At 50.0% G+C, this 27,759-nt stretch overlaps 1 protein-coding gene across 1 annotated transcript in view; it reads left to right on the forward strand.

The window, feature by feature from the left end:
- SLC4A4 (solute carrier family 4 (sodium bicarbonate cotransporter), member 4) overlaps nucleotides 1–27,759 on the forward strand; it is a 158,997-nt gene that overhangs the window by 104,611 nt on the left and 26,627 nt on the right. Inside the window, exons 9-15 of the mRNA XM_009886487.1 lie at nucleotides 7,154–7,241; nucleotides 8,885–9,039; nucleotides 9,507–9,620; nucleotides 11,023–11,197; nucleotides 16,049–16,182; nucleotides 21,441–21,712; nucleotides 24,945–25,015. Of these exons, the coding sequence (XP_009884789.1) occupies nucleotides 7,154–7,241; nucleotides 8,885–9,039; nucleotides 9,507–9,620; nucleotides 11,023–11,197; nucleotides 16,049–16,182; nucleotides 21,441–21,712; nucleotides 24,945–25,015 (1,009 nt within the window). The remainder of the gene's footprint in view (nucleotides 1–7,153; nucleotides 7,242–8,884; nucleotides 9,040–9,506; nucleotides 9,621–11,022; nucleotides 11,198–16,048; nucleotides 16,183–21,440; nucleotides 21,713–24,944; nucleotides 25,016–27,759) is intronic.

Below are 27,759 nucleotides of genomic sequence, written 5' to 3' on the forward strand. Positions count from 1 at the left end.
CACGTCCCTCAGCCTTTCCTCAGCAGAAAGATGCTGCAGTCCCCTCAGCACCTCTGTAGCCCTTTGCTGGACCCTCTCCAGCAGTTCCCTGTCCTTCTTGACCCGGGGAGCGCCGAACTGGACACAACACTCCACGTATGGCCTCACCAGAGCAGAGGGGGAGGATGACCTCCCTCAATCTGCTGGCCACGCTCTTCTTGATGCCCCCCAGGATGCCATTGGCCTTCTTGGCCGCCAGGGCACATTGCTGGCTCATGGGCATCCTGTTGGCCACCAGGACTCCCAGGTCCCTTTCCGCAGAGCTGCTCTCCAGCAGGTCAGCCCCCGACCTGTACTGGTGCATGGGGTTATTCCTCCCCAGATGCAGTAGCCTACACTTGCCCTTGTTGAATTTCATTAGGTTCCTAGGTGGTGGCCTTCACATGGCCATTCATTCCCGGGGTGACACGCACAGCTGGAGGTGCCTTTGCACGGTGATCCAGGTCACGTTTCTGCCTTAGCTGAAAATTTCACGCTCTTCAGCAACGAGAGAAACACTGAAGACATCCCAGGAGCCAGTGAAGTGCCTTGCCCTGAGGAGGCGATGGTCGCAGGGCTGGTGGGATTGGGGGCAGAGGGATGGGGAAAGCCCTCCCGAGCAGCTGGGAGAAGGGAGGAAGCGTTCCCAGCCGTAACACGGTGTCACACAGCTGGCAGAAAGCCATGAAGCCACCTCCATATTCTGTTTTCCAGAGCGCCAACCGGGCAGGGTTTGCGGGGAGAGGGCAGTGGTGGCTTTTATTAGTTTAGATGAGAATCCAGGTATCCGCTGCGTCCCTGAGCTGGATGAGAAAGGCATCACCTCCGTCTCGTGATGGAGAAGCAAATGTGACACCAAGCCCTGGAGAGGTGAAAGGCTCGTGGTATCTCTAGTCCCTGCCCTGTTTTGGTTGAGTCACGTTGACCTAGAACTGGAGGAAGAAAAAGGATTATTGTGTGCCTAAGGTAGACGGTATTCAACGTGTAGATCTCCAGTTAAATGGGTTACTTATTTCTGCTGATTTTTTTTCCTCCCTCCACACATTCTTTGGCTTGGGTTCTTCTTGGAAGTTACAGAATTTTGGATGCTTTGTCGAAGTAAGATTTCCTGTGCAGAAATGACTCTTCCTTGGATACATAAATCTTCTATATAGTTTTTCCGTCACGCTTCCTTGCTAAGTATTTTAAGTATTTCCTTTACTTAAAAGTAAATTTTTACTTAAAAGAAACCAGCAAAATCTGATGAACTTTCCAGGAAAAGTTTCCCGGTGGGATGTTTTCATACAGCCCTAGGAACAAAAATCCGGGATCTGAAACGGGTATAGAGAGACTCTGGCCTTAAACTGTGTTGCGTTTTCTTTTTACCGATCAGATAAAAAAAAACTTTTAAGGACTTTGGTTTTCTCGTGTGGAATTTAATTCCCCAGTGCTATGAACTCCTCGTTTTGGCAAGCACGTGGCTACTGTGCTTGCACCGTGGCTTGGGTACGGCTGCTTCTCCTCCGGACAGTGTAATAGGTGCACAGCTTTTTATTTTCATAAAAGAAACGTGCAATTATGTGTTCAGGTCTGCTGCATTAAGGTAACGTTGACGGGGGGAAAAAGATGAAGAATGAGCAAGGGAAAGATTTTTTTTGGAGATAAGCTGTACAGACTTGCAGAGCCTAATATGTAGTGCTGGGAAATTGCCTGTGTCTACAAGTCTCAAATGAAATGAAGCAACTTGCCCAGAGGTCACTTAGGAAGCATGTGGCAGAACCAGGAGTCAGGTTCTCCTCCCTTGCCTCCGAACTTAAGCGCATAACTGCAAAGGCATCTTTTCGTCTTTGTAGGTGAGGATGAAACGTGTGTCTTGCTCATTAATTACAGCGCTGAAACGGTTTTTGGGGCTGTGTCCTTTAGCAGCCTTTCCAGCAGAAGGACTTGCCCTGGGAAATCGGAGCTCTGGCAGCAAAAGACTACCTTTGTCTGTCAGCGTTTGTGTGTTGGACAACACGTGAGAAGCTTGCGATGTTGGTACGTTGCCCAAAACTTGAAGGATCACCTGTGAAATAGAAGACAAACCAAACACTTCACCATCTCCTTTTGTTACTGCAGTCTCAAGTTGTGCTCTTTTCATCAGCCATCCGAGCCCTAAGTTCTGCTGGAAAAAGACATCAAGAGGTTGTTCGTCAAGCCTTGAGTCCATCAGCATGTATCTCTGTTGGGAATGCTGGATGCCTTGCAGGCATCTCGTGTGGTGTCCCACAACAGAAGGACTGCTTCCCCCCACCCCTCTCAAAAATCAAAACATTTTCTCGAGGACCTGACTGAGTTTCCTTTGTGGAGGTGCCTTACGGAGCTGCTGCTCTTGCTTGCTGTTGTGGAGGTGCCTTTAACCCTTACGGAGCTGCTGCTCTTGCTTGCTCCAGATTTGAGAGAGAGGCATGGATGAGCAAGCTGAACTTCAGTCTGGTTTTAGTCGCTCTTCCTCTTTTTTTTTTTTTAATTATTTTTATTTTGGAGGCTGGGGACGGGACACGGGACAACCTTGTCAGCTTGCAAAGAGACCACGGTGAGGCTTGGTCTCCTGGGACAGTTTTCACCACGACCCTTACCCCATATGGGAACTTGATAGTCACGGGCATTACAGATTCCTTGCAGGATCTCCCAAATCGATGGCAAAAAATATTAGTGCTGCGCTGACTTTGGAGCCTGTCTGTGTTGTATTCACTCCCCACCTCCTCTTCATGTGATTTCATGGAGATTTCTAGCCAAATTTCTCAGAAGCACAGCACATAAAGCCCTGTTGCCTCCTTGGGCAAAGTAGATTGAAATTCTGCCCCGCGGTCTCTGGTGTCACCTCCCACCGAGGTCCAGGAGGGTTGTGTTAGCTCATAGTAGGTCATTAGGTCCATAACCCCAAGTTAGGGGGCTTGTAGACGCTATTGTCCATGGTGCTACCTTTAGATCTTCTACGTGCATTGGCTGGATTTACAATGCATTGGTCAGGGCCCATTTGTCCATTTCGAATTGGAATAACTCATCTGTGAGAATTAATTTACTCTTGTTGGGTTTGGTGGCGTAGTCCGTATGATTATAAGGTGAATCATATGTAGTTGGTGGTCATCATCTGCTGAGGAAGGGTAAAGCGTGCAAAAACGACAGGAGAAATAGTGCTTTAGGTAAAACAGAGTAATAAATTACTAAGTTTCTGGGTCATTATCAGCTTGGAAGTGAAGGATTTGGAGTGCTCCTACAACATTCAAGGCCAGATGTCCTGGGTGTGAGGGCCGTCAGTCCATCTGTAAGCTGTTGCCCAGGGCATCTGGGAGAAACACTGAGTTTTCGTAATACTTCAGAGAGCCTTTGAGCTAAGCGGTGTGAGGTGAAGCCTCACATTGTCCACGTTGAAGCATCCTTAGCAGTGTTAAGCATCTGAAACGGACATTTGCTGACTCAGCACACATTGTGTGCAGCAGAGCGCAGTTCTGCTGCTTGTTTTCAAGAACATCTTAGTAAAGGCAAGAGCGTTCAGATACCTCTGTTCTGCATTGGAAGAGAGCCAGCTGATGTAATTATTTCAGAAGATGGTTAGAAAATGTCTCGTTCCCCTGGAAAACCGGGAGAATGCCAGGCAGCCGCTTCTGAAGTTATGAACTTTTTAAAAAAAGATTAGTATATTTGGATAATTTGCATCCTAGAGTTTTAGAAGAGTTGGCTGAGGAGCGGTTTGTCTTTTATGCTGTTTTGTAATAACTCATGAAACACGGGGAAAGTTCCAGGAGGTAGAAGGAGAGGAGAGGACATGACCTAGGCGTGTTACGGCTTACTCACCTCGGGGTGAACCTTAAGTGAAACACTTGAAAGCCTCAGGAAGAACGTGATTAGGAAGTGTTACTGTTAGAAATGCCAATTAATATGCATTTGTGGGTCCTGTCCTACTAACTTGATGCCTTTTTTTTGTGTGACTTTAGATTTTTTTAAATAGAAAGCACTTGTTTGGATATAATATACCTTATAAGACATTTGACTTAGTACCTTATGATATATTGATTTAGGAAGCTGAAACAATACTCAATACAGTGCTTGTACGGGGAGAGGTACTTGGGGAGAGGTACTTCTGGTGAGGTGTTGCACCTCTCAGCCCTGTTGAGTTTCTCGTTTTATCAGCAGCTTTTGGGAAAACAAATAGTTAACATAGTGAAGGTTAAAAAATAACGAAGAGGGTGTCTCGATGGCCCAGAGCAATCCGGTCATCAGTGCTTTAACTTGGCCTGAAGGCAACTTCTCTCTCCAAGGACAGAGAGCGTGGGTGGAAGAGCTGTGCTCCGAGTCCCACTCTTCTCTGGGTGATGGTGTAGGTGAAGGGCTGGGGCCACCCCTGGGTGTAACAGATTGTTCCATCAGGGCTGGGACCGCTGAAACCTGGTTTCCTAGAAGTATGTCCCATGTCCCTTCCCTCCACCACGGCAATAATCCCAGCTCTCCCCATCACCCTACCATATTTCCTAGGGCTTCCCGTGGTTGTCCTTGCCTGAAGTCCTGTCTCCTGCTTCAATGCTCCTGCCTTCATTTTCTCAGGAAAGCAAGCTCACGTAAAGCTCCTGAGTAGCCAGAGGTTATTTCATCTATGTATTTGCACTGACCAAACTGCCAGCCCTCGGGTGATTTGCCTGAGGAACACACTGATACATCAGGGAAAGTTCACAGAAGAGCCATCGAAGTGACTAAAGAGAGGAGAAAAGCCTCAAATGGCTCAGCCTAACTGACGGATGGCTACGGGTGACTGGATCGATAGGGGAGGATGTTTAAAGGAATGTATTTATTGAGCATTTTTCAATCTACCTATGAGAGACAATCGAAATTTATGACTGGCAGTTGAAGCTAACGCAAATTCACGGTGCAAGTAACGCAAAAGGTTTTAGATGAGACAACTTACCCAAGGTTATAGTGTGTTTATTTTCCATTACTGGTTGAAAGGCTGGACTGTAATTGGAAAAAGAGTCAATTCAGGAAGCTTTAAAGTTGTTTTGAGCAGCTATTAGTGTTTCTGTTTGAGCTTGCTGAAAATGGCCCCAATAATTCCCGGTCTTTGCTAAATTAGGTGAGATGGAGAAGTTGGTCTCCTGCCATGTGACTTCTTTTGTTGCTAATTGCAAGGATGAGTTGATGTGTGAGAAAGAGAGAAAGACTTTTACCTCAAGGTCATTAGTTAGAGTCCGGGTCAGGCGGAACGCCTGTAACGACGCCGTCTGACCGGCATGACGGTCTCCATTGAAATCCCACAGGCAGTGGAACGTTGGTCGCTGTGTGAGATGGCCAACAGAAGTCACAGGGCTTTCTCAACAAGCCGGTGGGCAAGGTGAAGAGGTGAGCATGAAGACAGATGGATTTTCATGCCGTAGCCGTGAACCAAATCTTTTTTTCTGGGACAGATCCGAACAGGGGATTTATAGGAAGCTTGTGCTGCTGCAGCCAAGGCCGTAGATGCTGAGTGAGTAAGTCGCTGCCGGCTTGGCACCCGACTACAGCATGAAATCAACCTTAAAGCGAGAGTATTTCTACAGGAGGTATTGGCTTTTACCGTTTCAGCATTGATACCTCGGCCTTGCGTATGAAACTTAGTTTAGGAACTGGGAGTGTCTGAGATAAGGTTTAGGTCTTTCCTGAATTAAGTTTTATTTGAATGGTGGTATTTTTTTTCATTTGTTTTTCCTTCCAGGCCAGGAGGATCTAGGTGCCTTTGAAGAACCAACCTTGAGGCCGTACTTAAAATGTTTTCTGATGAGTGTCAATTAAGAGGCTGGAAAAGCCAGCCACCTTTCCCCAGCGTTCCCGTTACTCTGGCACAACCGCTAGGCAGTTTGATGAGCAGAAGCATCCATTTTCCATGCATGGCCTTTCCCGTTAGGGAATCTCGTTAGAACGTAATGTCGCATAGGCTCATTCGTAGCACGTTAGCACTGACAAAAGCAAGGACGGGGGGAAAAAAAATAAAGAGCAGTAATTTCCTATCTCTAAAGGTTTCGTATCGTGGTGTTTTTCAAACTCGTTAGCAGTGACTGGGATATAGTTGCTGCCCAAAGAGATCATATAAGAAATGAACTCCTCATACCGTGTAGATGTAGTCAGCCTTGCTGATGGTGCCTTCCATAGGAATAGGTCAATACCTTAATTGCCTCCTTATGAATTAAGCTGTGACAATGAAGCCATCGGATGGGCTTACAGGTCTCTGCTATGTATCGTATACCCAGAGCGGAAATTCAGGGCGTGCAAATTGGGCTTCATTATTTATAGCTAAAGCCCTATTTTAGACTAATGGGGGTGGGTGCTGAGCCGTAACGTAGATCTCGGCCCCGGCAGAGCGTTAATAAGCACGGGGAGTGCTGTCTGGTAGCTCGGGGGAGCGATGTAGTTTGCAGTGAGCGATGGGGATGGGTAATAGCATCTCCTCCCTGTGCCTGGTGCCGTGCTGGCCCCGCTTGGTCCCAGAACAGAAGGTGCTCACGTGTGTCACTGCCCCGGGAGCTGTGCCGAGTGAGCAATCCTAAAATCTTCTTCTGTCCCCTCCTGCTATCATCACGTAAATGGCACTGCGCTAGCACTAGGGACATGTTTACCACAGATGATCTTATACAAGGACTGAACAGCTACAAGTAACGTATGATCAAGTAGGTCACCGTTTGAACAGCTACAAGGAGCCAGTAACGTATGATCAAGTAGGTCACCGTGGAGGTGGATGGGCTTTCTGTGGTGCACAGGGCATGGATTCTCGACCGCTCTGGGCTGGAGCTGCATCCATCCTGCATAATTCCCTTCCAGTTGCTGAACGCTGGAAGAATGTCCTTCCTTCAGCTCATCCTGAAGTCCAGGCTGCTGGATGGTAGCAACTTCTGCCTAGGGCTCTGATAGCATTTGGCCGTAGTGGTCTCAAGGCTACTTTTAAGGCTTTTGGGGAGAAAAACTCAGAATAGTGTCTTGCTTGGCAAAGCGAGCATGATGGGCTGTGGGGCGTAACCTCTACTCCCAAGTTCGCTGGAGGCCACAGGCAGCCTCTGGATCTCTAACAATTTAAAGTTGCATTTCTGTCTAGATATTGTGTAAGCGATCCATTTTGCTGTCCTAAATGAGAACGCTCTGCTTGTTTTGTCAGATTTCTCTTCATTCTGCTGGGACCGAAGGGCAAAGCAAAGTCCTATCACGAGATCGGCCGAGCCATCGCCACCCTGATGTCGGATGAGGTAGGTGTGTTGACATCTCCTGTGTGAAACGGCTTCTCCCAGGTTTCACTTCGTTAGCTAATAATGATGTCCTTTCCTCCAGCGTGGTTGACTGGAATGGGCACGTGGGTGGGATGCACTTAAAGCCAAGATATCCAAATATCACCTCCTAGTTCCGTCTGCTCACATAATTATTTCATCTGACTTCATGTTTTTATAAAAGCGTGACTATATATAGGAATTTTTTGTCCATCATGTGTGTTTTCCTGCTAGCAGTTATTCTTTCAACTAGACTATGAATTAACCATTGAATTAATCTTGTCACGGTGTGCGCCTTGTGTCACGTTCCGCAATCACGGTAGCCCGCAGCTACGCTCCAGGTAATTACCGCAGAAGTGGTTACACCCAGGACAGACTGTTGGGTGTTGCTCTGTACCCCAGAGCGCTTCTTCGTTCAGGCACCGTTTATATATTATCCATGAATAGCTAGCGATTACTCGCTAATCATGCACCTCGTTGAGATGATGGGGCTTTCAGTATTCATTTATGGCTTCTTTCTTCCAGTGTCCCTTGGGCTCTGCGCATCAGGGCTGATTTACATTATGTTTGTTCCTTGCTTTCTCCTTATGTTCTTCTGCTCTTGTATGGTTCCCTTAATTACCGCTCGCCTGGTCTCAGCTCTTCTGTTTTTTGTCAGTCCACTGCGTGGAGCAATGGTCTGGTTTCCATAGCCCCAAAGCCCGCCCTTTCTACCACCGTCAAGAGGTAGGACAAGGTCCTACCACCTCGGACAAGAGGTAACAGGCGCAAACTTGACCATAGGCAGTTCCATCTCCACCTGAGGAGGGCCTCCTCTGCTGTGAGGGCGGCAGAGCAGTGGCACAGGCTGCCCAGAGAGGTAGGGGGGGGCTCCCACTCTGGAGCCATCCCAAACCCGCCTGGACGCCGCCCTGTGCCACTGCTGGGGGGGCCCCTGCTCTGGCGGGGGGTTGACTGGATGATCTCCAGAGGGCCATTCCAACCCTCACCAGTCTGGGATGCTGTGACTGTTCTTACTAGTTCTATCATTTTGCTGAGCCACCTTCACTCCAAGGAATTTCTGTGAAATTCAGCATTAATGATCTTTTTCCTCTCTTCTCTCATTCGCTTTTCATCAGTAATACCATCAGTAAAACTAGTTTGGGCTCCTTGATATTATATTTTGGAGTAAATATTGTCATGGTTTCTGTGTCACAGGGTTGAAAACTAACCTGTATTTTGGTAGACTGAAGTAGGTAGGAAAAGAGGATCGACGCTTTTTTGAGGCTTTGTAAAAGTGTCTTCTCAAAGTATAATCGAAACTCCTTATTTAGGGGAAAACTCTTTTATTGGATAAAAGAAATGGGTAATTGCTTTAGTAGCGTTTTAAAAATGGTTAGAAATGTGTATTTTGCTAAAAATTAGAACTACGCCTGCAAGAAAAGAATCTGTCATTGAAGGACCAACCAAAGGAAAGGGAATTCCTCAGGTTCACACACCCTCGTGCCATGTGTCCTGATACTTTTTGAGAGGTTTTTGAGGATGAACAAGTTGGTTTTGTAGAATAAAACTCGGTAGCTGCCTCTGGAGCCTGGGCTACAGAAAACGCAAACCTTTTCTACGTGGAGTCTCTCTTTTCCTTGCAGGTGTTCCATGACATTGCCTATAAAGCCAAGGACCGGCAGGACCTGATCGCTGGCATCGATGAGTTTCTGGATGAAGTCATTGTGCTCCCCCCGGGGGAATGGGATCCGGCCATCAGGATAGAGCCCCCCAAGTCTCTTCCTTCTTCAGATAAAAGGTAACAGCGGGAGACAGGCGGGTTTAGCTCCGTGATGACGGACGGCGTGCATCAGTTCCGAAAAGGTGATGGGAGGACGCGGTGCTGTGGGTACACCGGGTTTGTTGAGCATCGAAGAGTGACCTGCATCCATCTGTAGGCATGTAGAAATTACTAGAGAGACTTTCAGGTCCTTCTTAATAGCTGGAGGGAGGACGTTCTTGCGATTCTGAGCCCTTTATGGTGATGTTGTAGGCATATAATAACATACATAGAGGTTATCCAGGCCCTTTGAGGTTCTGCTTGGGCTGTCTAACGCACTGCGTTCCACTCTGGCTGCCAGCGGGTCAACCTTCTGGTCTCCGTTGTACCACACGGCTTCAGGAAAGACTGTGTAACACTCGTTTGGAGGAGCTGCGCGTGGATTATGTTTTGTAGAGCCGTCAGACCATGCAGTGAGCCTCCATTCGGTTTGCCTTCTTCCCTAGGAAAAACATGTACTCCGGTGGAGAGAATCTACAGATGAATGGAGACACCCCTCATGATGGAGGACACGGCGGCGGGGGCCACGGGGATTGTGAAGAACTGCAACGAACTGGCAGGTCGGTAACGTGCCGCTCAGCGGGACGGACCTGGTGTGATCCAAGCAAGGTGGCAAGGCGTTTCACCCCTTCCCCTGTCCATCCCAACATACTGTTTGTGTAGGTCGAGCTGTGACCCCAGCACGTGTCTTGGGGTTTTTAGCGCCCGGCTTGAGGCGGTCAGAAGGGTTCTGGACACTCAGCCTCAGCAAATTACAACGTGTCTTAAATGAGGCACTCAAAAATGAAAGAAGGCCCAGGGAGGTGTTGGCTGTTGAAGGTCTGTGAAGGCAGATGAACCGTATGGGATGTAAAGGTGGCGGGTACAGCTACAGTTTCCACGCGGATTGCTGGAAGAGCTTTAGCCAAAAGCAGAGGCGTTCCCTTTCCCAGACATTCCCGCTGTAGTTGCATCGCGCAGATGAAGGCTTTTATGGGGTAGAAATACAGAAGGTAACAGAGCCCGAGGCCTCACTCTCTGCTTTATTACTGTGCTTAGACGCCACATAAAAGTCCACTGCAGAGGCAATGCAGTTCAGGTGGCCATAAAACAGTGTGATCGGCATGTCAGGGCCAATACGCAGGTTTTTGTGGTGGCATTGTGCCCTCCATCCCGCTCTATAGTTTTTTAAGTTCTGGTAGAATATCTAAATTCCAGGAGGAAAGTCTGAAATTACCCGTTGGTGCGTACAAGGCAGTGGATAACGTCCTGATTCTGGGTGAGAAAGTGATGTGTGCCTATCTGCCACGTACCTCTCTGCGCACAGAGCGCCTGAACGGTCCTGGCGGCGGTAAACTCTGTGCACGGGAACAAGAGGCAGAACAGGAACATTTTTCATGTCAGCAGTGTCAGAGCCACGTGGAGTTTATATGAGTTGAGTACTGTGATTGAACAAAAAGGTTACGTCTGCAAGTGGAGCTGTCTTGGTCCCCAAGATGATTTCACTTGCGTTTTTACTTCTAGTTCTTTTTCTAGTTAACAGTTTGAGGCATTTTTCCATTTAGCAGATCGTTTGGCTCACCCAACCGTTGTGTCTGCCACACGGAGAAGTTTAGGCGGGGATTCAGGCTACAGTTAATATATTTTATTACATCGACCGATAGAGCTGGGAAAAAAACCCACCCCAACAGACAAGCTTCCCCAACTGCAAAGTTGAGTGGGCTGTTTCAGCAGAAGTAGGGCTTGTGTGCCTGAAATTTATCCCTTTCCAGCTGCATCGCGTGTTCAAGATATTATCTTTCTTTACAACATTATCTCAGCGATATCCCTGGACCATCACAGCTGCGATAAGACTATTATGTAATGCCATGATCTCACTCCTTTCAGATAATACTTCATTTCGGGCGATGTTTCTGATGACTTATCTTAGTGACTTTCGCTGTGAAACATTTTGCCCAAGTCTTGTTTTGCTTGTCTTTTCAGATTCTGTGGCGGCTTAATCAAAGACATAAAGAGGAAAGCACCGTTCTTTGCCAGCGACTTCTACGATGCTTTAAATATCCAAGCCCTTTCCGCCATTCTGTTCATCTACCTGGCCACGGTGACCAACGCCATCACTTTTGGAGGATTGCTTGGCGACGCTACGGACAACATGCAGGTCAGCAAGAGCTTTTCAAAGCAACGCGTATGTCTTTTGCCTTCTGCTGTCTGCAGTCAGGGTTTGGGTGTTGGGCCACCGACAAAGCTTGAATTCGGGGTACAATTAATGGAGGGATCTCGTGTTTGCGCTGAAAGTTGGTTTGCTTTCTCTGCTGTTGGACAGCTGTCCTTTGCAAAACTGTACAAGCAGTTACCTTAAATGGTGTTTGAAAGATGGGCGACAGAGAAGGCCCTTGGTCTCCTTCTCCGTGGAGATGTTCCTCTGATGTGCTCTCTGCCTTTGTGTCTCGGTTGCGCCATTTCAGTCCAATTAAGTTTACAAAGTCTGATTCAGACTTCCCACGTCGTCAGAGCATAGCACTGTGTCCTCTGCGGGACTCTTACAAGCCCTGGACTTCTGCCTCTCCGGTGAACGGGAAATCCTGAGATTCGTAGGAAAGCGAGTGAATCAGGAGATGTGACGCCGGAGAAAAATGCGAGTTCTGGAGAAAGGCGAATTTCGTAATAGTGGGAGATGAGATCCTGAGAAGCATTATGCATACGCAGAGAGAGGCTGGCTCAGCGGGGGAGACAAAGAGGGGGGCTTCAAAGGATGGCTCAGTCTTAGATGATGGCTAAAGGAAAGGGATTCTGTATTGACACTGCCGTAGGTCCTTCGTGTTTGAGTGGAGCAGAATTACGCTCTAGCGGTGCGCTTTAGTATTCCTTTGGCTTTTTGAAGAGGAAAAAAGCATAGGAGGTTGTATTTAGATAGTGTCAGTGCAGCCGCGTTGAATCTCCTAGCAGTAATTAAGGTCGTAGTGACGACGTCTGAATTATTAATTTACACAGGTTTAATTAAACCAAACATAGAAAAAGGGGGCACCTATCCGGAGCTCTGCGCTTCCCTATGATAAATTACAGACTAGAGTCAGAGCCAGTAGCTGGTGGAGTGCCAAACTTCCCTCTCCCCTGTACAAATAGAGTTTACCTCTTCGGAAACTCAGCTCTGCAGCAGTCATGCGAACAGATGCACGATGCACAACGGTAAAAAGAAAGAATAGCAAATGGCAGCAGAGCGTGGAAAAGCCTCCAGGATCCACCAGTGAGCATCACGCAAAGTCTGTCCGCTCGGCGTCTGTACGAGGTACAGTCTTCCAAGTAGCAGGAGGAAGGGAAAGTGTTACCTGATTCCAAATTTAGCGCACATAATCGCTTTATCATGTCCAAAAGTCCTTACTGTTATCTTTATATCCCACAAACATTTATCGTCACGTAGCAGAATATTCCTTTGCCACTGAAACCCACAGTATAGTTTCTTAATGATCAAAACCAAAAAAAGTAGTATTTTTTTTTAAAAGAAACACCTTGCATTTTGGGAAGTTGGGGGGTGATAAGAGAAGGTAGAGCTCCAGGAGAAGAGCCCATAGTCCCTGTGCTCCTGGGGGACCCCTCTGCTGTCTGCTCCCTGCCAGGGGTTGATGCGTAAACATGTTTTGTTTAATACCTCTCATGCTGGAGTGAGGTTGTTCTTCCAAGAACCTCACGAACCTTCTCGATGGGATTATATCTGAGTGTGCAGCCACCTTCTGATTTAAAATGGTGTTCATTTGTTGAACGTGATTCGCTGAAGTGCGTCTAAGACTGTGAGCTGCGTAGGAGGGGAGACACAACGCGGGGCAAAGACAGCAGGAAGAGAAAACGCAGGTTGCCTTTAGTCCGTAGTTTTCTCTGCAGTAGATAAAAGCCAGTCTGAGTTTTCCTATTGCTCGGAGCAAAAAAGAGTCCCTAGAAAGACAAAAGCTGCAGGAAAAGTCTGTTTGGAGCTCAGTGATTTATTCTCCATGTTGCAAAGGGAAAGCGCTGATGTTCCGCGGGTAAGAGTACCGCTTTGGTAACGGGGAAGCTCTGCAGCAAATGGAGAGACAGCGTAGCCATTAATGACGGAAACTCCGGTGGGGAGGGAGTTGGGGGTGTCGGCAGAGAGGAGCAGTGACAGCAAGGAGAGGCTCTGGGGATGTGTCCCCCGGCCGCCCCCTCCCCGTCGCCAGTTTGGTCTTAAACTTGAGTTCACAGAAGTGGAGCGAAGTGCAAGAAAATCATCACCGAGTTGCTAGAAAAACCCAAATCCCTCCAGTCAGTTCATGACATCACCGAGGCTCAGTGTCTTTTATTTTCTAATTCATGAACTTCAACCTTTACTCGCTTCTTGCATACAATAACCGCTTGAGTTTACTGGGGTTTATTTATGTACTGATTTAAAATTGAAATACCGGCGGTTTCTCTGAACAGTTTGCCGGAGGATCAGAGCTTTAGAGAGTTTGGGCACAGCTGGCTTTTCTTTTGCCATCTCCCCTCAACAAAACCTTTGTTCACCGTCCTTTGTAAAAGGCATTTTGGTCTCTTGGCTGCTGCGGGAGCCTGGAAAGGGTTTTGACCACACATTGAGCAAAACTGTGTGTTCTTTGCTCCTGTATGATCAGAACCGGAGCGAAGCATCCCGGAGCTCCAGGGACCAGCTCAGTGGGATCGGAGTCCAGGTTCACGTCAAGCGGTGCTCAAACCGTTGCGCGTTCCCACGGTGCGAAAGCGTTTGGAAGCGCGTGTTTCTGGAAGTCGTGGAAGAGCCCGAGCTGCGCTGAATCTTGATGCTCAGAAATGTGGAGGAACAGCACCTAGAAGTTTTCCCCCAGGCTTTCTGTCCTCATAGAAAGTCATTTTGGGGCTACCACGTCACGGTTTATACTTCTTGTTTCTTGTAAACAATGATGTGACAGCCGCTGGGTCAGGCACTAAAAGTCGCCCGTCCGGCGCTGCCTGCCCCGGGGAGCCTGACACGGCCAACGTTTCTTTAAAAGCTCACTTTGGAGTTTTACGTTTCTGAGAAAAGACACTATTCTTAGCTACGGACACGTGGAAGAATGCAGGGAAAAAAGATTCCAGATGCGCTGGCCGCGAGGGCCCTCTCCATGAGTAATGCGGGAGGAGCGAAGGGGATCAGCTCTGCGGATGCCGTTCCTTGCCCCGAGAGCAATTGTCTCATCCTCACCGGTCCCCCAAAGGCAGCGGCAAAGGCTCGTGGGCTTCCGTCCCTGTCCCCTGTTGCCTGTTGCGGAGTCTCCTTCTCTAGAGATAAGATGTGTTCCTGTCCAACCTGCTGGAGGTGACCCTGCTTTGGCAGGGGGGTTGGACTAGATGTTCTCCAAAGGTTCCTTCCAAACCCGTGCCGGTCTGGGACTGTGTGTGATCCGTGTACGCGGGCTGCGGGGCGTCACAGCAAGCAGATCTCCCTTGCAAGGACCGGGGCTGAGCGATGGCCATCACCGACAGCACTGAGAAATGGAGAGGACGGAGGATGTCCCCTCCTGCCAAGACGAGGCCGTTGGCTGTCCCCTCTGCAGCAGCTCGTCTAGACTGACGAGCGACGGAGCGTGTGTCAGGACAGGCGGCTTTTAAACCTTCCTTACCTTTTGCTTCTCTGCACACCCGTCGTGCTGCTGCTTTAATTACCCAGCGATAACAGGGTTTGACCACTGGTATTTGGAGATCATGCTTGTGGCCAGAAAAATGGTTTATGAGTGCTTTAGAGAAAGTTCTGCTAGCGATTTAGTAGATTAAAAAAACCCACAATGTTCTGCTCTACATAGTAACGTCCTGGTTTGACATATGACAGTACGAATATACTTTCCTCAGCGTAAACATTAACTTGGGTCTTTCCAAGAAAGACAGCCACAAAACTTAATTGAAACTCTTCCTGTTACCGCTGATAAGTCCGAAAGACTGCAGCCCGCATTTGTCATGGGTGGAAAGAAGGATCTGCATGTGCCGTTAAGTGCTGGTTGCTCAACACGTGCAGTATTAATGAGGCTGCCTGTGCTAAAACCTGCTCCTGGTTGTTGGGTGGGTCTTCCTGGGGAGGGTGATGCTGGCGGCTGCACGTCTTAGTAGAAGATGATGCTCTTCTTGTGCCTTTAAAACTCAATCAAGTGGAAACAGATTAGTTTCCATAAGAGCAAACGAGGTAAGGTCCAGCGGATTCTGCCATTTTTGTCGAAGGATGCGCACTCAGTCAATAATCCCATTTTATGGCCGTTTATATTTCATCCACATTTTGCATTTTAAAAGTAGATATCGTCCAGCTATAGTTGGACATGAAAATCAAGGAACGCGTCAAGCATGCTCTTTTATCCTTCTCCAGCGAAGCTGTTTTGCCACGCATGCCAAAGGTAGTTGTAGAGCTCGTTAAATACGGAATTTATTACTTGCTGGTGACATCTGATGAACTTGGGTCTCAACACGACTGCTGGATGAAGTAGCCTTGTTTGGTTTGTGTGTCACTTGCTAAAACAGTTACTTGCAAGGGAGGCATCTTGTTTATCTAGAGTGTCTGCTTAATTGGAGAAATTAAAATAAAACAACCCCGCCCTGCGTTGTCCTGGAGGATGTCGGCGCTGTCCCACGGCCGTCCTCTGCCGTGTCTGTTTTAGGAGCCCTCCAAATGTGTATTGTTACTGTCACAGGCACGGGAGGTGTTCAAGGAGTTCTCAAACCCTTTACGTGGTCTTTGAAAACACTCCCTTCCCCTTGCCAAATAGAAAATTTAATAATTTGAAATTTTATTGTGATTAAACTCCGGGCCTCAGAAAGAAGAAGGGGGGTTGGTGGTTATCCCGAGTAACCGAATCGTGTGGGACGAACCCATCCCTGTACGCAGCTGCGGGAGAGGGGCAGAAGGTGGTCTTCTCTTAGTCTGGGACGTACGGGCGTACAGCACGCAACCGTCCGCTGATGTAACGACTCATTTTCTTGCAACGGCGCTAACAGAAAGGGTTATCCTGTAGAACTCACTTCTCTCCTGTGTCTACCCTAGGGCGTGTTGGAGAGCTTTCTGGGCACGGCAGTCACCGGTGCGATATTTTGCCTTTTTGCTGGTCAGCCACTCACCATTTTGAGCAGCACAGGACCTGTCCTTGTCTTTGAACGGCTCCTCTTTAATTTCAGCAAGTAAGTACCGGCGTGGAGGGAGGAGGGGAGGAACGTCTCGCACTAATGAAATCCTAGCTCGGGCACGAGATGGCTGGCGGTGGGGAAGGAGGGGATTTAGCGCATGAAATGAAACATCTCTTTGTTCCTTGTTGAGATTGCAGTGAGGATTTTCCCAGGCACGCACGTCCCAGGGCGCTGCCCGGTGCCCGGCTGCGTGTCTCCTTGGGGCCTCGGGGAAGTTCTTGGCCAGGTGTGTCCTCCAGGAGAAGGTCGCGCTGGTTCCAGTCAGGGTGCTCTTCCTCCCCAGCCCCCGCCTGGGTTTCCCTGGATGCTGCGTGTTTCCCATGGGAGCAAAGAACGGAATCCAACTCTTGGTGGTTTCGCTAACAAAATCCCACAGGTCTCAAGGTTACCGAAAATGTGTCCTTAAATCAGTACTCATTTGAAACAGTTGCAATGACTTCGCAAAAGTACGTATGATCGGAACAGCTGTCGATCTCTGCTTGTCCCCAGAATTCCTCGGTGGAGCTTTGCTGCATTAAATGCTCTTAGGTTTTGTTTTTTTGTTTTTTTTTCCTTTTAACTGGTGTAAAGAGGTTCTGCTCCCTCCCCGCCACGTTAACGCTGACGCGGTGACGATAGCTGACACCCGGAGCTGAAGGCAGCACAGTTTGCGAGGTGTTCCCAGTTACCATTCCCACACCTGCAACGCTGGCGAAATATAACGAGCATCCCTAAAAGAATCAGCGTATTCATCGGGGACGTTACATGTCAGACCACCGATACTTTGGCCGGTGGTTTTGTGAGGAGATGGTTGCAGGTGATACAGAAAACGCCCCAAATCTCTTGTAGCCCTCCCTTCCCCCATCAGGGAGCGTTCGCCGTGGTGCGGGTTGCGAAAGACTTGGGTTGCAGTGCACAAAACCCGAGAGCTTTCGGGGTTAGGGCGTTACTGAGCTTCCTTTCAAAAGCAGTCGCCCGTGATGCAGAACAGCTCTTTGGCCGTTGGCGGTTATTTTTAGAAAAGGTCTATTGAATTATTAAGCTGGAGACGGCTGCAGGTTGCAGCAGGGCAGGAGACGCGGTGTATGTTTGGCTGTTTAATTCTGCCTCCTTCCTCGTTGTATTTAATGTCTGGGGGTCGTTGCTCAGAAATAATTGAGAGCGTTTGATCACGTTTTCTCCCGTGTTGGAGAAGTCATTTGAGGTGCGGAGCTCCTGCTAAGGCAGACGGTTTATTTACACGCGGTCCCACATACACGGCGCTACGCTGGACGCTGCTGGAGTGAAACGATTGAATTCGGTTGCTTAGCTCGCTTCATAATACATGGCAGCGCGAGCCGTGCCGGTGGAAATAACACAGGGTGGGATGAAACGGGCAGGGGCTGGTTCTCCTGCTGCCTTGTGGAAGTCGAGGTTGTTTTCTAACCGGGGTTTGAAGCCCGAATGGCCTCGCAGCGCGCTCTGACTGTGGTTAGGCAGAGCCGGATTCGTGCCGAGCCGGGGAGAAGTTCATCTCGGAGGCGAGGATGCTGCGGAGAGACCATGTGCCCCTCCAAATGCGGCGCAGTCCCCTCCTGCACGGCCCCGGGTCTGCTGAGCTCTGCGGAAGAGGGGCAGAGGAGATGGACCTTCAGCCTCTCTCTTCCCCCCACGGGAGCGTAGGCAGGGAGGGACGGAGGCTGGAAAAAATGGACAGAAAATCAAACTGGCCCAGGGAGGGAAACTAGAAGCTGCCGACCGGTGAGAGCTCTGCAGCAGATCTGGGGGCGGGGGGAACACCTTTGTTTTCTTTTTTGGCCTGGAATAAATGCATAAAATGAGGAATAGAGAGGCTATTTGCGTCTGGCGGGCAGGTCAGAGTCTCAGGTGCGGCACGCGGAAGGTAAAAAAGCAAGATGGAAAAACACTCTGCACGGTTTTGGGAGGGAGAAGGTGGTTATTTTTAACCCGAGGAGGAGGTGGCGGTTATAAAAGCTATTGTCCTCGCAACCTGCCGGAGCAGAATGACGGGATTTTTCGAGGGAATCTTTCTCACGAGGAAATCGGAATCAAGTGCCGTGATTTATTTTTTTTTCCAATAACGCGTTTGCGGTTGTTCGTATTCACAACACCCTGTTCCCTGCTGGGAGCAAAATTAGAAAGACTTCCCATCTACAGCCTCATTTAAAGTTTGACTCTGCGTGTGTGTGTGTGGAGAGATATCTAAAAAAGCTTTGGGTACCGAGGCACGCGTTCAGGTGCCCGCAGGAGCGGCGTCGGCCACGTTGCCGGCAGGGTGGGTGGATGCTGCAGGACACCCCGGTGAATCTGCATCCTGGGCTGGTCGTTTCGGCTTCCGCGCAGAGCGTCTCCGACGCCGGCGGTGAACCCGGCGCGGGTTTCTGAGCGGGCAGCCAGGTGCTGGGCGCCCCAGCAAAGCGGGAGCTCGGCCCCAAAAGCGGGCTGGCGGGAAAGTTTCCCCTCCGGAGAGCTCGGAAAGAAAAGGAATTGTGGCAGAAGTGGTTAGGCTGTTGTATCGTGTATGCAAAATAACCCTGTGCTTGTTCGTTTGCTCTGTGAGCTTCAGAAGTGCTGCAGGACTTGGAGGGGTGGGGAAAAAAGAAAAAATAGACAACTTAGTTTAAAACCTTTTGATGTTTTTCAATGGTGCGCAGTCAGGATGCCGTCTGGGCTCCCGCCAGCCGTCGTCTCCACGCTCGGTCAGATGGATGGCACCTCCTGCTCTCTGAGGCACTGACTCCGGATATTTCAGAGAGCTGTCACTGGGGTCTTTTATTATTATTATTTATTTTTTTTCCCCCATTCTCTTTTTCTAAATCATCACTTTTTTTCTTCCTAGCTCCTTACCCCTCTTCCCAGGTCAGGCTCTCAGCGCGAGAAGGCTGCAGCCCTCCCCTGAGATGTTTGGCTACAGTAAGGAGAAAGCCCTGCAGAGATTTGGGTCGAATGCCCATACCCGACCCTGTCCGAACCTACCTGAGATGGGACCCCGGCTCCGTACGGGAACGCGTGACGCTGCCCAGCGGCAGTGCTTTAACTGGCACCCTGCCCGCTCTGCAGCCTTTTCCCCCGTTTCACAGTCGCAAGGTCGTCGTCCTCCCCCGTTGAGGTGCTCTTTTGGTCTCCGCTCCGCGGTTTGATACCGCGCACGAGAAAATTGCCCTCGCGCCCCGCTGTTGGACAGGATCTCTGCTGGTGGTGGGGCGCGTGCTCGGGGTGCCCCATGCAAACTCGCCGCAACATTTGCCGCCCGCGGGTGAATGCTGATGAAGGGTCGAGGTGTGTGACAGCGCACCGTGTCCACCTGGAAACAGGGTGGAAAAACAGGTACATGGGAGATGTAAGGACATTTTTTCACTATTGCTACGCAAGGTTTGAGGGAGTCCATCTGCAGTGGGGACTTGAGTAAATGGTGGGACCAGCCTGTAGGCGGCTCTGAAGGCCTCCAGTTTTGCCAGATTGCAAACACTCTACCAAGTGTTTTGCAGTGTGAGCTAAGACCACCCCTGGCGCTCGGAGCTCAGCCCTCCCCGAGGCACGTGTGGTTCTCTGGAGGAGCCGATGCTGTCCCACACGTGTCTTCTTGTCGCAGACGGGTCTGGAGGAGTTGTGCTGTGGGTCAATCCAGCAACCTCCATCTCACCCCGCCTCGGAGAGGCACCTGAAGATGCTTTTCTGTTATGACATTTAAGAGCTGCGGGTGGTTATCTGGCGTAGCCTGCGTTCCTAAGGTGTCTTGAAAACAGCGTGTCTTGAAGACTTTCAACTGTCTTGAAGATGGCTTTGGCTGCTTTTTATTTAAAAGCAACTCACGGGGAGAGATGCTCAGTTTTTCTTTCAACACTTGGTGTAGTAGGGGGAAGGGAGGGATAAACTCCTGGGCCCCATCCCCTCCCCAGAGCTTTCCAAACGCTCTTAGAGACTTTGCTCTGAAACGTTCCACACAAACGTCCCTTCCTCTTCTGTCCTTCAACGTTGCAGAGTTCCTGGCTTCCAGGTAAGGCCGGCTGCCCAGGGCGGCCAGCTCCATCGCCTCCCACTCCGTTCCCCAGAAGAGGCGGTCAACACCCCAGCAGGGACTTATCTGCTTGGGTGTTTGCTTTTGGTCTTTGTTTGGTCCTAAGAGTCCCTCCTTTGGGACTCTGCACCGTCAGGGCACGGCAACCTCAAGGGGCAAACAAACTTCCCAGGATGGAACTTTGCAGTTGGCTCCATCGTCCTCCACAGCGTGCCAGGTCCTGGCACCAGGCTTCATCCTCTTCTGCTTTGTGCTTCTGGGTCTTCTCCTGCTGATGTCCCGATTTCTTGCAGATAGCGCAAGGGCCTGAGAGATGGATGTGCAAGCTCCCGAGCGCGGGGCTTGGCAGGACATTGCTTTTCTGGAGGAGATTTGTAAACCGCGGTTACGCCTTCAGCTGGTGGAAAGCTGTCGGCATTGACCTACTCTTGGTCTGGAGAGATGGATGTCTGGGCCTTTGCAGCTCTGTGTGTGTTTGCCAAGGGAGGATTTTTACTGGGAAGCTGAGAAAGAGCTTGACTGAATTCACTGGTAATATTTATCAGCAGAGGTGTAAGCAAGACTGATTACTTTGTCATGGTTTTCAAAGAATCATAGAATGGTTTAGGTTGGAAGAGACCTTGAAGCTCATCGAGTTCCAACCCCTCTGCCATAGACAGGGACCCCTCCCACCAGCCCAGGTTGCCCAAGGCCACGTCCAGCCTGGCCTTGAACCCCTCCAGGGATGGGGCCTCAACAACCTCTCTGGGCAACCTGTTCCAGTGCCTCACCACCCTTAAAGTGAAAAACTTCTTCCTCATGTTTAATCTAACCCTGCCCTCTCCCAGTTTATAGCCATTCCCCCTCATCCTATCACTCCATGCCCCAGTAAAAAGCCCCTCCCCAGCTCTCCCGTAGCTCCCTTGGGGTACTGGAAGGCCGCAATAAGATCTCCCCGGAGCCTTCTCTTTTCCAGGCGGAACAGCCCCAACTCTCTCAGCCGCTCCTCATAGGAGAGGTGCTCTAGCCCTCGGATCATCCTCGTGGCCCTCCTCTGGACACGCTCCAGCAGGTCCCTCTCGATTATTAAGCTGCACTTATGGAGTTGGCTGGCTGAAAACGGAGAGCCTGGCTATTGGGGACGCTCTCGCTGAGTCTAAACGAGCACAGGTCCCAGAGGCTGCGCGGTCACCGCTTTTCACGGGGATGTCTCGGTCCTGCCCGCATTTGTCTAACCCCGATATTTTCCCTTCCTGCCGCCCCTGTCTTGTTGCAGAGACAACGATTTTGACTACTTGGAGTTTCGTCTCTGGATCGGCCTTTGGTCAGCCTTCCAGTGTCTCATTCTCGTCGCTACCGATGCCAGCTTCCTGGTCAAGTACTTCACCCGCTTCACCGAAGAAGGCTTTTCCTCCCTTATTAGCTTCATCTTCATTTACGATGCTTTCAAGAAGATGATCAAGCTGGCTGATCATTACCCGATCAACTCAGAGTTCAAGGTGGACTATATCACGCATTACTCTTGTGCCTGTGAACCATTAGATCCAGGTAAGAGAAGGTTTAATTAGCTCTCCGATTTGCAGGTAGGAGATTGCCTTTGCTTTCTTTTCCTGTTGTGCTGCGGCCCAGATAAGATACAGGTGTATTAATCCTTCTTCAGACATCCCATCTTAGCCTTATTTTGAAGCTGAGGGGTGAATTTCACCCCGTGTGCCAACTGGAATGTCTTTACAGCCGACCTTCCTGGCACTCCTGCTGTGAGCATCACTACCAGCGGAGAAGCTCTCTCTGTACCCAGCTCTCCGTGCATCCCTGTGGCTGTGAATTCGGAATGTTGTCCCTCTGCAAAGGCCGTGCAGGGCCAGAAGCGGTGGCCAGGTCACTGCCACGGTGCTTGAGTCACTCCCGGTATCCGCCGTGTCATTTTGTCAAGAGCAGGAGGTGGATTTTTTCAGGGCGTTACCCAAACACGGGTGGTTTTCCACCTTCTGGCTGCGTGTATGAGTGGAAGAGCACAAACAGTTCCTCGCTGGAGCAGAAGGGAAGCGTATCCAACAGCTCAGCCTATCGCTAGAGCGTGGGCTGCGAGGCAGGTGTAGCCAGACTACGTCTAGATCTGCCAACACAACCGGGAACAAAAGGTTACAAACCCCAAATACCAACAGAAGTACGCTGGCTCGTACCATAGGGAAGCTGTGACCACTCCTAGGATCCCTCAAACAATGAGGAGTGAGTAAGAAACTTGGTTTGCGCTCAAAGTCAACTTCAGGTTATCTCGACAGACTTGTCCAACAGGAAAAGCTTCTGGTTGCTGCTGGCTGCCTCTGCGCAAAAGGCGTCGGGAACCGGATCCCAAGGAGCTGCGTGCTTACGTTAGTTACAGAATGTAGGATCTCTGCAAACGCTTGGATGTAGGTCTAGTTCTGCTTCCATTTGAATGGCAGGGCGTCTTCTTTTTGGGAGTTGAGATGGTGGTCAACGCTGAATTGAAAGTCTCCTCTTCCCATCCCAGTGCCCAGGGCGAACGTGGTGGTACAGCTGGGACGTGTAGAGGAAATGGAGCACGTGGCAGAAGCCCACACCTTATTTCACAAGCGATTTGTGCCTGGAAATACGATGCTGGTCTTCACCTTTGTAAGCAACGGGGTGAGGATCAGCACATGTGGTTTGGTGAAGCTCACAAACCCTCACTGCCACCGTTCTCTTCTCATCCGATTTGCCTCTTCCCCAGATTTTTGTTTCAGAGGGTGAAGGGGACCTTATCGTCATCATCTCCAAATGCTTCTTCCTTAGTTTTTCAAGTAGCATTGAATAAACCTTGAGTAGGAGGAGTGACCGAGTAGTACTGGAGGTGGTGACGGCAATCTCTCCAGGTAACTCTCCGGCCATACCAAGCTCTCCGGCAGGGATCTGCCTCGGTCTGTGGCACCTCGGGCACAGAGTTGCCGAAGTTGAGAGAGAAGATTGGAGGCAGCAAACTGCCTGGGAATGGAGCAGCTAACAGAGCGATCCCGTATCTAAACTCAGTCCAGGACAAGCTCAAAAAATCATTTGAGGCTTCTCGGCGAGTGGTGGGGTTACAGTATGGGCAGAGCAGGTGGCACCAGCGGGATCCTTTGGCTGTTCTCGTCCTTGAGGACCACAAAGGTGCTGGGAGGGCTGGAGCCCCTCTGCTGGGAGGACAGGCTGGGAGAGTTGGGGGGGTTCAGCCTGGAGAAGAGAAGGCGAAAAAGGGGAGACCTGAGAGCCCCTTCCAGTGCCTAAAGGGGCTCCGGGAGAGCTGGGGGGGGGACTCTGGAGTGGGGAGGGGAGCGATAGGATGAGGGGGAACAGTTTTAAACTGAAAGAGTGGGGATTGAGATGAGATATCAGGAAGAAATTCTGTATTTTTAGGGTGGTGAGCCCCTGGGGCAGGTTGCCCCGAGAGGCTGTGGCTGCCCCATCCCTGGAGGTGTTCAAGGCCAGGTTGGACGGGGCTTGGAGCAACCTGGGCTGGTGGGAGGTGGCCCTGCCCAGGGCAGGGGGTGGACTAAATATCTTCAAGGTCTCTTCCAGTATAAACCGTTCTATGCAATCACTGGCAGGGTCTGTGTGTGTGCTCTGGCAATAATTACTTCGTGTGTCCTGCGGGGACTTCCCTTTGGTCCTTGCACCTCCCGTCCGCATCTGTGAGCTAACGCGCACCGTTGGGTCAAGAAGAAGGCCAGACCAGCAGCCAGGCCCACGCTCCATCCGCCGCAGGAGCAAGGACATCCACACGGCCGCTGCTCGGCCCGAAGCAAAGCGCCAGGGTGGTGGGAAGGGTTCAGGAGCTGCTTTGGCCCTCCCAGAGGGATCCCCACCAGCGCCAGGAAAACACCTGCGGCAAAGTCCGCAGTAATACTTGGAGGCACAGCAAAATCCATGTCTTGACGAGAGTCGTGAGATCTTACTTGCCAAGGGCCCGGCAAAGGTTGCCTACGTGTAAAGATGTCCTACTACTGATTTAGACCCTCGCGTGATTTCAGTAGTATGAAAGACAAATGCACTGAACTCTTTCTCCGGCTAAACAAATGTGAGCGGTGCGAGATTTTAATACAACTTAAATATTCTCATCAGACATAGGAGTACATGCACAACCTAAATAAAACACGAGGATGTAGTTGACAAGCCTATTTTCGGGACGGATTGCGTTTCTAAATGAAATTTCGAGTAAATGATTTATAATCCCTTGAAAACCAAAGTAAAAGATGTATCGTTGTCACAGTGAACGCTGCCCCTTTTTTCAAAGAAATTACCTCCATCCTGCTGATTTCAATTACTCTTTATCTGTTTGGTGGGTTTTTTTAATTCAAAAAATGTGTTTGCGCTGGATTGTAAAATGCATTTTGCCTTCCTGGGTATCTTAGGGGTTGTGCGTCAATTTTAAATTAATAATTAGGAGTGTTCTGCGGATATTTGTTTTCATCCAGAAATTGTTAGAAAAATATTGCAAACCCATGAAATATTATATTGTCTGTCTGCTTTGCTATTTTATTTTTTTTTTCAGTGAACTCCAAAAAAAACCCAGTTAGGTTTGAATCATGTTTCCCTTAGCCTTTTCTTCCCGTTTTTTTAAGTGATTGATGATTGGTGCTTTTGAGTCAGTCTGAAACAGCACTTTGGACTCGCTTCACTTGAGCAAAGAGATTGCAAACGGTTTGATGGAGTTAACAGATGATTTAATAGATGAAATTTGCTTTCCTTCCCAGCCGTTTCGGCACCACGCTCACGGGATTCCTTTTTCTGTCCTCTCTTGCAGTTAATAGCTCGTTATTTAACGGGACAACGGTGCCGTCAGCCGATGAGCTGTTCTATTCCTCTGCAGAGATGGTGAGTGCCCTTTGGGATGGCAGAGATTATCCGGGCTCGCGACTCTGTATGGGCCGTGCCAGTAGATGGGGAATCGATCGCGTGGAGAAAACCCTCACGCGGACACCGTGAAAACGTGACGCTGCTCCTTTTCGGTCCTCCGAGGATTTCTCGTGGTCCTGTCTACGGAATATTGCATGCACAAGTCAGATAGTATTAATTACTTGCTAATAGCGGCCACTTTCTTGCAGTCTGATCTGTGCGTGTTGGCAGGATGCAAGTGGTTCTCCCGGGGGATTAGTGGGATCCTGGTGTCCCGGGCTGTGATGGTAGGAGCGTTGTGGCCAGCCCGTCCTTTGGAAGGTCCCGTTTCCACCCCGTTGTTTGATTTTTTTTCTGTAGCTAACCGTGGCTTTTCCATGCTTCGCTCCGGTGGTGAGCTTTGGAGGATGATGAGAAAGAAGTGGAGCTTGACGGCGTCAGATACGTTTGTGTTTGATGCAGGGGAAGTAAGCAGAGAGACAGAATAACAACTTTCTGCTGAAGAATACAGATCCTACCTTGTCTGTGTTTCTTTTCATGTGGTGGCCACTCTTGTGTGACATCAAGTGGCCCGACAGGAAGGGAACGATTTCTGAGCTGGGCCCTGTCTGCAGGCACTAGGAGCCCGAGAAGGCAAGAGCATCGCTCAGGGTGCCCGAGGGGTTTGGTGGCAGGGGGAAGGAATAGCAGCAAGGTCTCCTGATGGCCAGGCTGCACCTCATGTGCCCGTTACTGCTCCTTGCCCACCTCCGTTGCCTGGCTGCGGTCCCTGGGCACCTGAGTTGGCTGCCTCTGGAAGGGCTGGAGATGAGGACCTCCTTCCCCAGCTGTCCGTTGCAGAAGATAATGCTCGGGGAAGCGCTGAGCATCCCCCAGCTCCAGCACAACCCACCCATCAGGAGACGAGTTCCCACTGCCGCTTCTGTTCCGTTAACAAGAAAGTTCTTCTCGGGTTTTGTGGGTTTAGTGCTTGATGGTCAGTCTTGGGAGAAGGGAGCCATGCCGTAGAGGAAGGCAAAGAACTGGTGTGGTGAGCTGAATACTGTGTTCAGTTTTGGGCCCCTTGCTACAAGAAAGACAGTGAGGTGCTGCAGCGTGTCCAGAGATGGGCAATGGAGCTGTTGAGGGGTCTGGAGGAGAGCTCTAATAAGGAGCGGCTGAGGGAACTGCAGTTGTTCAGTCTGGAGCAAAGGAGGCTGAGGGGAGGCCTTCTCGCTCCTCACAACTACCTGAAAGGAGTGGGTAGTGAGGTGGGGGTTGACCTCTTCTTCCAGGTAACAGGTGATAGGACAAAAGGAAATGGCCTCAAGTTGCTCCAGGGTAGGTTTAGATGGGATATTAGGGAAAAGTTCTTCACCGAAAGGGTTGTCAAACACTGGAACAGGCTGTCCAGGGAAGGGGTGGAGTCGCCATCCCTGGAGGTACTTAAAAGCCAGGTAGACGTGGTGCTGAGGGACATGGTCCAGTGGCAGTTTTGGCCATGTTAGGTTGATGGTTGGATTTGATGGTCTTAAAGGTCCCTTCCAACCTAGATGATTCCATGACTCTCTGATTCTAACTGACCTGAGGCCTGGAGACATGAAGACCACCCAAGGAGCTGCATTTGCAGGGTGTCCCTCCTTCGAATAGTCATCTCAGCGTTTCAGCCCTCCTCCCCCAAAACCCTCCTCTGCACCACCCTTCCTGCAAGGCGGTGGGGCCGGAGGGGACTCCCCTTGGCCCTGACTCTGTCTCCCTGCCTTGTTTTGAGAAGAGCCGGGGGGAGGCCATGCTCTCCCCATAGGACGCTCTGCCTTAGCCCTGGTCCCCGCCGGGGCCCCCAGCCCCGGGGCGCAGGGCTTAGCTCTGTGTCCGGGCTCCTTTTTGGATGCCTTAGAGTTTCAAAGCAAAACAGATGTCCTGGGACACGTGCCGAGGGAGTCGGGAAGGGGCGGCCCCGGTCCAAACCCTGCCAGGCGGTTGGCGGGGGGACAAAGCCAAATCCCACTGGGGGGTCTCCCGAAGAAGAGGGGTGCTCTCTTCTTCTTGCTTTCTGATACCCCAAGTGCTAACCTTACCTGTTGAACACTCTCCGGTGCTTATTTCTGTAGATTTAAATTTGCAAAATGTAAAATATGCCCCCAAATATTTGTTTGGTTTTGGGTTGGTTTTTTTTTTTAATTTATCTCCCTGTTTTTGAAAGCCGCCTTCGCTCTCCCCTCTGTTGCCGTCCCGAGTCAGGGCACATCTGCAGAAATCCTCTCCAAGAGGAACAAAGCGCTGCTGCTGAGAGAGCAAAAGTGCCAGCGCCGTGTCAAACAGCAGCACAGAGCTGGCGTTCGGTTGTTGTGGGTTTTTTTTTTTCCCCCCCTTCCACCGCCATCGGGATGCGCTTGCTGAGGCAGCTGCAGTTTATTACACGCGGCTTCAGACCGCAACTTTATGAGCATCCATCCAGCTTGGAGGCATATGCGACGTGTTTTTCGACATACACACATGAATGAGATACTGATAGACGCAGCATGAGGCTACGAACTTTTTGCCTTCAGCGCGTACCTTAAATATTTTCAAGATTCCCAATATAGGTTAGGCTTTGGGGTTTTTTTTTTCCTACTTGAAAACGTCACTTATAAACAAAAGAATATTTTGTGCCTTGCACGTTTGCCTAAAGAACATCCTTTTTTCTGGTAAATTGCTTGTTGGTCTGAATTGGGCTGTGCCCATGTGTGTGACAAGTTCTCGAT

The sequence above is a fragment of the Charadrius vociferus genome, unplaced genomic scaffold (assembly GCF_000708025.1).
Source record: "Charadrius vociferus isolate BGI_N301 unplaced genomic scaffold, ASM70802v2 scaffold676, whole genome shotgun sequence".
Taxonomy (NCBI): Eukaryota; Metazoa; Chordata; class Aves; order Charadriiformes; family Charadriidae; genus Charadrius; species Charadrius vociferus.